General features: G+C 43.9%; 1 protein-coding gene across 1 annotated transcript; it reads right to left on the bottom strand.

Annotated features, from left to right (window-relative positions):
• Nucleotides 1–2,559: 2,559 nt before the first annotated feature.
• On the bottom strand, nucleotides 2,560–12,555 carry CTF1 (cardiotrophin 1). The gene is made up of 3 exons (XM_081971542.1): nucleotides 12,518–12,555; nucleotides 4,608–4,729; nucleotides 2,560–3,151 (listed from the first exon to the last, which is right to left on the bottom strand). Exons 1-3 carry the CDS (start codon nucleotides 12,531–12,533, stop codon nucleotides 2,699–2,701), a joined length of 591 nt encoding a protein of 196 aa, XP_081827668.1. The 5' UTR covers nucleotides 12,534–12,555; the 3' UTR covers nucleotides 2,560–2,698.
• Nucleotides 12,556–13,066: the final 511 nt, after the last annotated feature.

Raw genomic sequence — 13,066 nt, 5'->3', positions numbered from 1 at the left:
AGAATTGAGGCCTTTGAACTCTGGTGCTGGAGAAGACTCCTGAGAGTCCCTTCGACTGCAAAGCCATCCAACCGGTCAGTCCTAGAGGAGATCAACCCTGACTGCTCTTTAGAAGGCCAGATCCTGAAGATGAAACTCAAGTACTTTGGCCCCCAAATGAGAAGGACTGACTAGAGAAAAGCCTAATGCTGGGAAAGATTGAGGGCAAAAGAAGAAGGGGATGACAGAGAATGAGGTGGCTGGATGGAGTCACTGAAGCAGTCAGCATGACCTTAAATGGACGAGGATGGTAGAGGACAGGAAGGCCTAGACTCTAGAGGAACGTTGTCCATAGGGTCACGATGGGTTGGACACGACTTCTCAACTAACAACAACAACATTTGCAAATACGCCCTCCAAATGATGACCATCACATCTCTCTTGGCTTTCTTGGCCTTGCCAAGGAGACAGATGTGATTAGACCAGAATCGGCTCTCCAGCCTATAATCTAGTCCCCTGGCTGTTGCCTATGGGATTATGGGAGCTGTAGTTCCAGAGAAAACCATATTTGGAGAAGAACATTTAAAGAAACTGTCGAGTTTTACAGCCATGAAGGGAGCAATGCTTTGAAAACATACCATGCCATCTCTTCAGCGTTCTCACTAAGTAGAAAAGAGATAATCCCCACCCCACACACACTTGGAACATATAAGTAAGCTGTTGTCCACCACACAAGGTTGATGTGTAATTTCAGAGCTTTTAAACAGTTCTAAGGTGTATACAGATAGTCCTTGCCTTATGACTACTATTGGGAACAGAACAGTGGTGGGTTGCAAGCAGTACGCCCCAGTACGGGCATACTAGTGCCTGCCCGGAGCACCGGGTACCGTTCCAGTACAGTGCTCCAGAGGGCCCATCCTGAGCTCCTTACTGTGTTTTAAAGCTTTCGGTGCTTATGCGCACGGCGCATACAGTGCCTGAGCTACGTTCTGCCAAGCAGCTGGAACATTGCGGAGGCTTGCGGAAGCTTCGTTTGCAGCTACAACGCATGCGCACGCCGCATGTGGGAATGCGGAACCCACCACTGGACCAGAATATCTCTAACTAAGCATTAAATGCATGCCAGCTGAAAAATGTCTGAATTTTGATCATGTGACTGTGGGGATGCTGCAGCAGTTCTAATGTGGGGACCAGCCATAAGTCATTTTTTGCAGGAGTGTTTTAACTTTGAACAGTCACTAAATGAAATGGTTGTAAGTCAAGGATTGCCAGTAATTGTTTCAATAGCACATGTATATAGATTCTTAATTGAAAGTCCATGTTTCCTAATTGTAGTGATCTGAAGAGATGCTTTCTTTGGGTTGTTAACTTTCAGCCTGGCTTGTGGTAAAACATGTTAAGAGCAGGGGTGAAATTCAGCAGGTTCTGACAGGTTCTGGAGAACCGGTAGCGGAAATTTTGAGTAGTTCAGAAAACCGGCAAGTATCAACTCTGGCTGGCCCCAACGTGAGGTGGGAATGGGGATTTTGCAGTATCCTTCGCCTGGAGTTGGATGGGGATGGGGATTTTGCAGTATCCTTCCCCTGCCACGCCCACCAAGCCATGCCCATAGAACCGGTAGTAAAAAAAATTGAATTTCACCACTACAGTTAACAGTTGGGCAAACCACAGCCGTGCACTCTTGTTCAATAGCTGCAACCCCCTTTTAACCTGGTTACTAAATAAACCAATTTTCTTGGACAGAACATGTAGTAAGCTGACCCAAGCTAGCCAATTTGCACAACAGGGTAAGATGCAAACAAACTAGCTTAAAGTTAAGCAAGTTTGAGTACATCGTCTGACGGTAAGCATTGGATTTGAAACTGACTCAGTGGTTATAGGTGCTGCATGTTCACATTGGATGTTTTGTGTGGATTGAAGAAAATGGATAGATTAAACCAAGGGTGAAATTCAGTAGGTTCTGACAGATTCTGGAGAACCGGTAGCAGAAATTTTGAGTAGTTCAGAGAACCGGCAAATACCACCTCTGGCTGGCCCTCGTAGTGGGGTGGGAATGGAGATTTTGCAGTATCCTTCCCCCAGGACTGGGGTGGGAATGGAGATTTTGCAGTATCCTTCCCCCAGGACTGGAGTGGGAATGGAGATTTTGCAGTATCCTTCCCCCAGGACTGGAGTGGGAATGGAGATTTTGCAGTATCCTTCCCCCAGGACTGGAGTGGGAATGGAGATTTTGCAGTATCCTTCCCCCAGGACTGGGGTGGGAATGGAGATTTTGCAGTATCCTTCCCCCAGGACTGGGGTGGGAATGGAGATTTTGCAGTATCCTTCCCCCAGGACTGGAGTGGGAATGGAGATTTTGCAGTATCCTTCCCCCAGGACTGGAGTGGGAATGGAGATTTTGCAGTATCCTTCCCCCAGGACTGGGGTGGGAATGGAGATTTTGCAGTATCCTTCCCCCAGGACTGGGGTGGGAATGGAGATTTTGCAGTATCCTTCCCCCAGGACTGGGGTGGGAATGGAGATTTTGCAGTATCCTTCCCCCAGGACTGGAGTGGGAATGGAGATTTTGCAGTAGCCACGCCCACAGAACCGGTAGTAAAAAAAAATTGAATTTCACCACTGGATTGATCCGAGCCATTTTTAGTGAAATATGGGGAGTGTGTTGTGCACCCTCCACATTTCCACCCTGCCACTGGTCAATGCAGAAAGAGAAGCATTTTCAGACAGGATATTTCTTAGTTAATAAGGCGATGTCCTTTTCACATCTGTTGACCCAGTCTTGGAAGAGATGGCAAATGTTGTAGCCTGTGAGTTTCATAAAGAAGGCGTCGTCAGGTTCCAGACGCTCAGCAGATACATCTGGACCTGGTGCGATGCCCAGGGAACACATAATGGATTTAAGGCTACTCGCCAGACCCAGACATTGCAGGCGTGAAGTATCGAACTTACGGTGTAATTCATCTTCCAATGGATTCAGATCCATTTGCTGGGATTTCACACTGGCTAAGTACACCGTCAAATTGGAGAAGGCGGAGGCGTTTTGCTGCAGCCGCTCCTTGTCGGTGAGACCCAGCCAGTCTGCGGTAGACAGGGTTGGCAACGGGAGTCCTGGAAAGGGCTGAATGGTTGGGTTGAAATTGGGGTTACCAAAAGGTACCCCCTGGTGATGCACCTAAAACAGAGAAAAGCCAGACCATCAGTTCTTCGAAAGAATGGAATCTTGGATCTTCAAAAAGTGATGGACACAATCTAATTAGGACTAAATTGAAAGTACCGTATTTTTTGGACTATAAGACGCATCGAAGTATAAGATGCACCAAGATTTTGAAGAGGTAAATTTTTTAAAAAAGTTTTTGCACTCTGCAGGCCTCCCAAACCCTATGCATGCCTCATTTTTTGTGAAAAATGGGATATGCAGAGGCTGCAAAGTGCTCCTGGGGGCTGCGGGGAGCCAAAAATGGTTTGTTTTTCACAAAAATAGGCTCGTTTTTTGCAAAAGAACAGAGCATGCATGGACTTTAGGAGGCTTGTAGAGTGCTCCTGGGGGCTGGGGGCAAAAACGGGTCCATTTTTAAAGCAAAAAACAGGGTATTCATGGGCTTTGGGAGGCTTGTAGAGTGCTCCTGGGGGCAAAAACGGGCCCATTTTTGTGTGTGCAAAAAATAGGGTATGCATGAGCTTTGGGAGGCTTGTAGAGTGCTCCTGGGGGGCTAGGGGGAAAAACGGGCCCATGCTTTGCTCATTTTTGCCCTCCCCAGCCCCCAGGAGCACTTTGCACGCCTCCCAAACTCTCTGCACGTCCATTTTTGAGAAAAACGGGGTGCGCAGGGGCAGGGTTTTAGGAGGCCAAAAATGCTGTATTTTCACCCTCTTTTGGGGGGGAGGGGGGAGGTGCATCTTATACTCCGAAAAATATGGTAGTCCTCGACTTACGATTACAATTAAGCCGAAAATTTATGTTGCTCAGCAAGTTTTGCCTCATTTGCTCAGTTGCTAAGCAAGTTTTGCCTCATTTTACGACCTTGCTTGCCACAGCTGTTAAGTGAATCACTGCAGTTATTAAATTAGTAACCTGGATGTTAAGTGAACCTGGCCTCCTCATTGACTTTGCTAGTTAGAAGGTTGCAAAAGGTGATCACATGACCCCCGGGAAATTACAATCATTATAAATACATGCCAATTGTCCTAATTTTGATCCTATGACCACGGGGATGCTGCAGCATTCCTAAGTGTGAAAAACAGTCATAATGTCACTTTTTCCAGTGCTGTTGTAGAAAAAAAACACAGTCCAATAGATTACACATCTTTGTCTGAAAAACAAAGAATTATTAACAAGCTGCCTCAAAAAAGAATTCTATTCTATTCTATTCTATTCTATTCTATTCTTATTCTATTCTATTCCATCCCATCCCATGTACCTGCAATGGTACTACAGCTTTTACTTGGCTTGTCAAGTAAAACATTTGTTTTGAGAAAAATGCCCAGGTCCTTCGTTCAGGAGATTCAAATCATTATCAATTGGCATTGACTAAAGTCTTTCCAAATTAAATAAAATACATTTCCCTCCCCTCCTGTAGACAGAGCCCCACACCCTCCATTAATTTGTTCCACTTATATTTAGGACTCACATATTTTGACAGCAATTGTCCTGAGCTGAATTGCATGCTGAGGGTGAGATTGTGTGCCCTTTCAATCTCTACGGCTATTTCTTGCTGGGTGCTGGAGCATTCAGAGCACATTGGCCGATCCACTGCAGAGAGAATCAAGAGGACCATTAGACCCAAGAACTAGTAAATAAACATTCAAATATTTGTATCAATAATACTATGCATGTTTCCCTGCTTTTTTTTGGAAAGCCACAGAATCTGCAAAAGAAAAACAGAGTAGGTAGAGTTAAGAGACAGAAAAAGGAAATAAATTCATCCTACATAATAACTCAAATTTTAGAATACAGCATCATCAGAAGTGAGAAAGAATGGAAAGTACTATACAGCAGTGTTTCCCAAGCTTAGCAATTTTTAGATGTATGAACTTCAAATCTCGGCAGGCTAGCTGGAGGATTCTGGGAGTTGAAGTCCAGACATACTAAAGTTGCCAAAGTTGAGAAACACTTCTATGCAGTACAGGTAGTCCTCAACTTACAACAGTTCATTTAGTGACCTATGAAGTTACAGTGGCACTGAAAAGAAGCGACATGATAGTTTTTTACATGTATAAACTGTTGCGACATCCCCATGGTCATGTGACCAGAATTCAGATGCGTGGCAACTGACTCACACTTATGACGGGCGCAGCATCATTCCTGGGGTCATTTGAGCCCCTTTTGTGACCTCCTGACAAGCAAAGTCAACGGGGCCAACATGTTTCCAACTTAACTGCATGGTTTCACTTAACAACTGTGGCACGGAAGTTCATAAAAGGGGCAAAATTCACTTAACAAATGTTTCACTTAGCATCAAAAATATTAGGTTCCACTGTGATTGTAAATCGAGGACTACCTGTATCCACCTATAATATCAAAGGCACCTATCCTGTGGAAACTCATCTTGGGGCATTTCAAAAATGTGTCATAACTGACTCACACTTATGACGGGCGCAGCATCATTCCTGGGGTCATTTGAGCCCCTTTTGTGACCTCCTGACAAGCAAAGTCAACGGGGCCAACATGTTTCCAACTTAACTGCATGGTTTCACTTAACAACTGTGGCACGGAAGTTCATAAAAGGGGCAAAATTCACTTAACAAATGTTTCACTTAGCATCAAAAATATTGGGTTCCACTGTGATCGTAAATCGAGGACTACCTGTATTCACCTATAATATCAAAGGCACCTATCCTGTGGAAACTCATCTTGGGGCATTTCAAAAACAAATCCAGTGGATGCCTCCTATTCACAGTTTAAAAAACAACAACAACTTTACAACACCCTTAAAAAAAGAAGACAAAAGGGGCAGCAATATTGAAGATGCCTGAAATAAGTTTGAGATCCAGACAGTTTCTCAGAGGCAGCCTACAGAATTGTGAAGTAATGCAATAATGCTGAAGTTGCCAGTCCCAAAAAAAATCACTCAGGCAGTTCTCTTGCAAACTTTGCAGCTGCCATTAAATAAAGATCTCGTTCAGCAAACATGCTCTCAGGGCAGCAATCAAAGCTGTAAAAAAAAAAAGGCAGCCAGGTAGAAAATTCTTGGCCTTTTTGCATGGCTGTGTTTTCAAAAGAAACTCTAAAAGCTTTTTTTTTTTAAATCCTGTTGAGAGATATGTTATTTTGTGCCATCCAGATGTAGCTGGCCTGTAAACTCTTAAAAAAACATAAACTTCGTTCTTCTCTGGTTCGGAATGTACCCTCCTTCCCATGACCTGTGCACTTTTTGGACATACCTATAGATTTCAACACGTTTTTTTTTCTTTTTAACTTCTGTATCTGTGTTCAAGGAAAAGGAACTTTGAAACTGCAGGGTGGTTAGGAGAACCAGGAATGATTGTCAAATCATTCTGAAGTATAGGACACTTGCTTAAATACAGAATGGAGGGAACTTCTCCACTGACTCCAGGATATCCGGAAGGTTGAGAAACACTGCCTAACACTAACACAAGACACAGATGGAGCGTCTTTACTTCAGAAGTTGGGAATCATGAACTTTTTAGAAGAGTTAGAACTGCAACTACCAGAATTCCTAGCTGAGAAGGTTTTAGGTTTTAGGTTTTATTAAATTTATAGACCGCCCCCTCTCCCCGTAGGGACTCGGGGCGGTGTACAGACCATTCGTGTATAAGACAACAAAACATAACATAAAACATCAGACAAAACAACGCAAACATACCGTCTGTATATACAACCCAAACTAATTAAATAATTAAAAACAATTCTAAAACCAATTTAAAACCCCAAAATTTAAAATTTAAAAAGCCACCCAGGAAGGTCAGTAGTGGGTGTTCCCTGTAAGTACAATTACAGTTACAATTAGGCCAGGCCGGCTAATCGAAACAGGTGGGTCTTGAGTTTCTTGCGGAAGGAGCGGAGGTCCAAGGTGGTTCTAATATTGGGGGGGAGGTCGTTCCAGAGGGTTGGGCCCATCACAGAGAAGGCCCTATTCCTAGGCACCGCCCGCCCGCACTGCTTAGTGGGAGGTACCCGGAGGAGTCCCTCTCTGTGAGAGCGGATTGGTCGCAGGGATGTGTGGGGTAGAATGCGATCCCGCAGGTAACTAGGTCCCGAGCCATGGAACGCTTTAAAGATGAAGCAGAGAATGTTTCATTCCATTGCAGAGAATGGAAGGAAGAGTAAAGGAAAAAAAGGAGGATGATTGCCAAAGGTTCACAGAAGACAGATCTATCCAGTTTCTAACTATAACTAAATGAAACCTCTATATTCAAAAGCACTGTAGAAAACAAGACCAGGGAGGCATATTTTAGAACCTCTCCACTGACTCCAGGATATCCTACATCTGCTATCATCTGGTCCAGAAGCTTCTAAAATAGTACAGAGGAGGAACTTCTGTTGACAGCCTGTTGAAGATCACCCTTTGAATGCAGGCAAAACCCAAATCCCAACTAATTCATTAACTAATTTGTGTGCAAAACATGGGGGGGAACTCTGAAGTTGTGCTATGAAGTTTCACCATTTTTTCCCATCTCTCAGTGGAAAAACAGAAAAGGTTGATCCTATTAATGCCATTGGCTATTCTCTTCTTTTTTTTTAATTCATAAACATTTTGAACACAGTGTATTATCAGAGCATATCATTTACAAAAAAGCAACGAGAGAACAAAAAGAAATATTAACACAGATACTAATAATGACAATAATAGTGTAATAGAATAACTCTTAACTTTCTCTTTATATTGGTTTATTTGTATTTCTGTTAATTAGCATATTTATAATTTATAATTATATAATTATAATTTAAATAATTTATATTTAATTCATACATAGCAATAATCTTTCCTCATCTAATTTCTACTCTTATCTCTAACCGCTCGTAAAGTCTATTCCATGTTAAGTAATACTCTGTGTCGTCTTTGTCCTTTATTTTTAATGTCAATCTGTCCATTTCTGCACAATCTAATATTTTCTGAACTACATCCTTATCTAATGGAGTATTCTCATTTTTCCAATATTGTGCAGATACAAGGCCATTGGCTATTCTTCACCCTTGGATGGATGGACAAGAACATTCATTTTTCCAGACAGAAAGGCCATTACATTATCTGGAGGACCAAGTTGGAGAAAGCTGATGTGTACAAACAGCAAAAACCAATAGATTTCTCTTCCTTCTTAATTGGAGTCTAAGTCTCCCACTGAGATAATTTCTATGCAGATTGTTTTATCTAACAAAGGCAAAATTGTGCCAAGCTCCTAATCTTTCCTTAAAATGCCTCCCTTTTAAGTTCCTTTGACTTAATTCCACTAAATTGCCAACTTCAAGACAGCCTTATACAGTTGAGTATAAAGTTTTATTTTTCTCCTTTCATATACATTCACAAATATACAGTCTTGTAAATACTATTAATGTTTTCTATTAACTATTGACATTTATCATAATCTTCTTACAAGTATAAAAAACACAGTTGGGGTTACTTTCTTGCTACCCTGCACCTCCATCTTGTTTTGCAACAATCCTACTCCTTCCGTCTTCTCAACCTCCCTTCTCTGCCTTCTCCTTTCCTCCTCTCGTTCCTCTTTTCTTCTTCCCCTCCCTTTCCCCCACTCCTCCTCTCTTCTTCTTCTTCTTGCTCTCTCTCCTACTCTTACTTCCCCTCCCTTATTTCCTCTGCTTTATATTTTCTTCTTTTCCCTCTTCTTCTTCCCTCCTTTCTCTTGTTGCCCTTAGTTATTTTCTTTCTCTGATGGATTATGCAGTTTGGAAGGGCTCAGAATCATGGGTTACTTGATGGTAACTCCAAAGCTTGAAGGAAACTGGTGGCAACTTTTCAAATTAACATGTTTTATTAAAGGTCATAAGCTTTTGTGAGCCACAGGATTTTTCATCGGCCAGCAATATAATGGCTGCATGTGTTTTTCCTAGTTACCTGGGGAAAGACATTTGTGGGACTGAGTGGTAAAGCTTTTTATATAACTTTATTTGATAACAATGTTGTCCATTCTACCTACCCTAATCCTTTCCTACCGTCTCTGGTTTCCCTGCTAGAAAAATACACCTCAGACCAGTTTCTCAACCTTGGCAGCTTTAAGATAGGTGGACTTCAACTCCCAGAATTCCCCATCCAGCCTTGTTGTGGCTGGGGAATTCTGAGAGTAGAAGTCCACCCATCTTAAAACTGGCAAGGTTGGGAAACACCGCCTAACACCGATGGCGATCCTATGGTATGCATGCCACAGGTGGCATGTGGAGCCATTTGTTAAGGCACGCGAGGCGTTGCCCTGTCAGCTTCAGTGCGCATGCGTGTGCTGGCCAGCTGACTTCAGCCTTCATTTTCGGCCATTTTTTTGCCCTCCGGAGGCTTCCCTGAAGTCTCCAGAGGGCGAAAAACAGCCCTACGGGCAACACAGAAGTCCGTTCCTGAATTTCCGGTTTGTGTGTTGGGCCATTTTTTGCCCTCCAGAGGGCTTCCTAAGAAGCCTCTAGAGCCTGAGGAAGGTGAAAAATGGGTCCATCGCACGAGGGCAGTGCTCGCGGGCATAGAATTATGGGTGTGGGCACGCCCACGCATAACCCCCCCCTGTGCTCCCCCCACTTTTGGTACGCGATGGCAAAAAGGTTAGCCATCACTGGCCTAACTACAATCAAGACACAGATGGAGCGTCTTTACTTCAGAAGTTGGAAATCATGGACTTTTTAGAAAAGTTAGAACTGAAACTACCAGAATTCCGAGCTGAGAAGCAGAGAATGGAATGAAGCAGAGAATGTTTCATTCCATTGCAGAGAATGGAATGAAGAGTAAAGAAAAAAAGGAGGAGGATTGCCAAAGGTTTCATATAGGACACAGAAGACAGATCTATCCAGTTTCTAAATATAACTAAATAAAGCTTCTATATTCAAAAGCACTGTATCTGACTGGCAGACTGCATGAAGACATAGAAAACAAGACCAGGGAAGTATATTTGGTTGGATGAAGGAAAAGCCTACGTTTGCTGAATTGCTCTGCAGTTTTATCTGGAAATACCAAATCTTCTCCCTGGCTATTCTAAATGCAAATTGTACATTTTTGTGCCAGGCGTTCTAACTACCAAGCAATAAATGTCTTTTAAAATTACCATCCAAGATCAATGATTAACTCCACCTTCAAGTTCAAGATGTGAGGTCACCGGAGTCTTTACATCTCTTGATCTTTGAAGCGGGGGCGGTGGAGGCAGAAAGGAAGAACAAAGAGAGCAGAACATTCCAGAAGTTTTACATTATCATGAAGGTAGGAAAAAAAACTGTCCAAAAGAATCAAGAAGGAAAAGCCGGAGTTTTCCCCACATCAAATGTGTTGGATCAGGACTCCCATCATCCCCAGCTGGCTTTGGACACACTGATCAAACGTTGCAATTCAATACTAGTAGGAGGCAACAGGTTAGGAAAACACTGCTATTGAGGGAGAAGGCTTTTCAAACGCTGAGCAAACAAATCTATCTTCTTTGGCTGTGTGAACCAGGCAATGGGAGTTAACATGTCATGTGAATCCCTAGAAGTTGGGCTCCTTCAGTCTTAATTCACTCCTGCGGAAACCTGAATCAGCACTGCTAGTCCATGTACAAAAGTCTAGTGGAAGGAACAAGAGGTGCTTTGTTCACTTAACGTCTTAAACCATGGTTTGTTTCACAGTGCACCAGTGGGTTTAGGCTACACTAGAAACCATAAACCCAAATTTACAGAAACCAAGCAAGCAAACGTATCATTTGCATTTGGATTATGATATTGGGTGCATCCAAATGATTATGACTGTTTTCTCAGCTCACAGTCACACAACACTATCAAAGTTCAGAATTTTTGGGAGATAGAGGGATGATGCAAAATTTATCATTAGCAAAAAGTTTTAATTATTTGCAGAAGAGGATTTTTTTTTTAAAAAAAGCTATGAGTTATCAAGTTTTCCAGCAACAGTGCTAGGAGTTGAATGCCGATATACAGTGTTACCTAGAGCCCTGCAAATTAGCGAAGATTAAACTTTTACTACAGCTGGGAAATGGAGGTAGCTCCCCAGCAATAATTATGACATTAGGGAAGGAACTGAACCTTGAGATTTTTGTTACACAGTTGATCTACTTCCTGGCTGCTAAATTATGCTTTGTTTTAGTAAACCATAAATGGTTCAGGTCTCATCTGAATAAATTCTTGCTCCTGGTTAACAAAATATTAAGCACAAATTTAACACAAGGCTTTGCAGCTTGGTAATGTGTGTGGATGCAGCTATGGCGGTACATGAGTTCCGAGTGACGCACACAGAAGCCAAACATAACAATCTTACATACATGAAATACATTTCAACCCAAAAAGCAGCCTGGCCAGCTTCCTGCCAGCACTTGTGTCTCACTGACCCGGATTCATCCCATCAGCAAAAGATAATTTATAACAGCCATAATCCTTAAAGGTATTTGCAGCTTTGCTATTTTCATGAAGTGACTGCATGGGCTGACGTGCCTGCAGGAAAGGTAGTGGTTCAACCGGTAAAGTCTCTCCCCCTGCTTCCTAAATAACTTCAGAGAGAATCCAAAGCACAGGTCTCTCTGTCTGTTACAAAAAGCAACTCTAAAACTACCCCGAAAATTGGTTATTGTCAAACGGTATTGGGAGGGGAGGGGAGAGGAAAGGGGCTCAATTCCCACGACTTTTTAAAGAGAAATTGCGGATGAGTACTTGGCGGTCTCTACCATGAAAAAGCAGGCTGTGTGACTTCGTTGACAGTTCGAGAAGTGGAAAATGCAAGCAATAGGATCCGTTAGGGAACGCACGCTTCACTTAGTGGTTGTGTGAACTCGGCCACCGAGCTGACAGAAGGATCCAATGCAGTCTCCAGTCATTTTCACCCCAAGAATCGCCTTTTTGGTGAGGTGGGTGGGCATGATCAATCAATCAATCAATCAATCAATCAATCAATCAATCCCCTTTGGCTTTTCCCTTCAGCCTGCCAAAAGGGAACGAAAGCGGCCGATTGGGGGGTGGTGGACTCCGCCCGAGAAGGACCCATCTGCCTTCCTCTGCTCCCCCAGCCCGCTTCGATTTGACCTTCGCAGCGCAACCCGAGCCTTTGGGATCGCGCCGAGTCGGCGTCGGTGGCAGCGGCTGGGACCCTTGCGATGCCCTTGGAGAGGTTGTTTCCTCGTGACTTTTGTTAAGCCAGCTGCTAACCCCGCTGGGCATGAGATGGGAGCCCTCCAGAACCAGGCAAACAGCGGTGGGTAAACGCGAGGTTGGTTTCGAATCCTTTTGCAACCGAATTTACGCACCATCACCCCCTCCCCGGTCCCGCTTCGTGGAGGGAAACTTGGAGACTCTGAGGAAAACTTTGGGGAAGCGCCTGCTTCTCCTCGCTCTTCTCCTCCCTCCCCCCCCCGGTTTTTTTTTTTTTTTTTTTGCGGACTTCTGCCGTACCTGACAGCACTTCCATCCTGCGACCCTCCCGGCGCCGGTTCCCGCCACTTTGTGGCTCGTCCCGTTCCTCGTCGGACTTTTTATAGCTGCTCACCACGCCCCCTGTCCTTGCGCCGGCCCGGGGCTGGGGATTCCAACAGGCTGAGGTCACCTAACAGCCTGCCTCCTGCTGGATCCGCACCGGCGCCTGCCCTTTCATCTCTTCTCCACCCCCACCCCCCGGCTCACCCGCTCACCCTCACATACACACGTACACCTGCTTTGGACAGGAATGTGAGGCTTGCTTAGCCGGTGGGAAAAGGGCGCTCTGGAGAGATTTAGGCAGAAAACGGTGGCTTCGTTTCTTTCCTAGGAGAGAAATGGAAATAGTTTGTTTTATTGAGCGGTTAAAAATTTAACACACATCCCCTCCCCCCTAATAGTCCGATTGAGGGAGGGAGGGAGAGAGAGAGAGAGAGAGAGAGAGAGAGAGAGAGAGAGAGAGAGAGAGAGAGAGAGAGAGAGAGAGAGAGAGAGAGAGAGAGACAGACAGACAGACAGACAGACAGA

Source organism: Natrix helvetica (genome assembly GCF_964273705.1).
Source record: "Natrix helvetica genome assembly, chromosome: Z".
Classification (NCBI taxonomy): Eukaryota; Metazoa; Chordata; class Lepidosauria; order Squamata; family Natricidae; genus Natrix; species Natrix helvetica.
The sequence above is the reverse complement of the archived record's forward strand: the minus strand, read 5'-3'. Positions and strand labels throughout refer to the sequence as shown.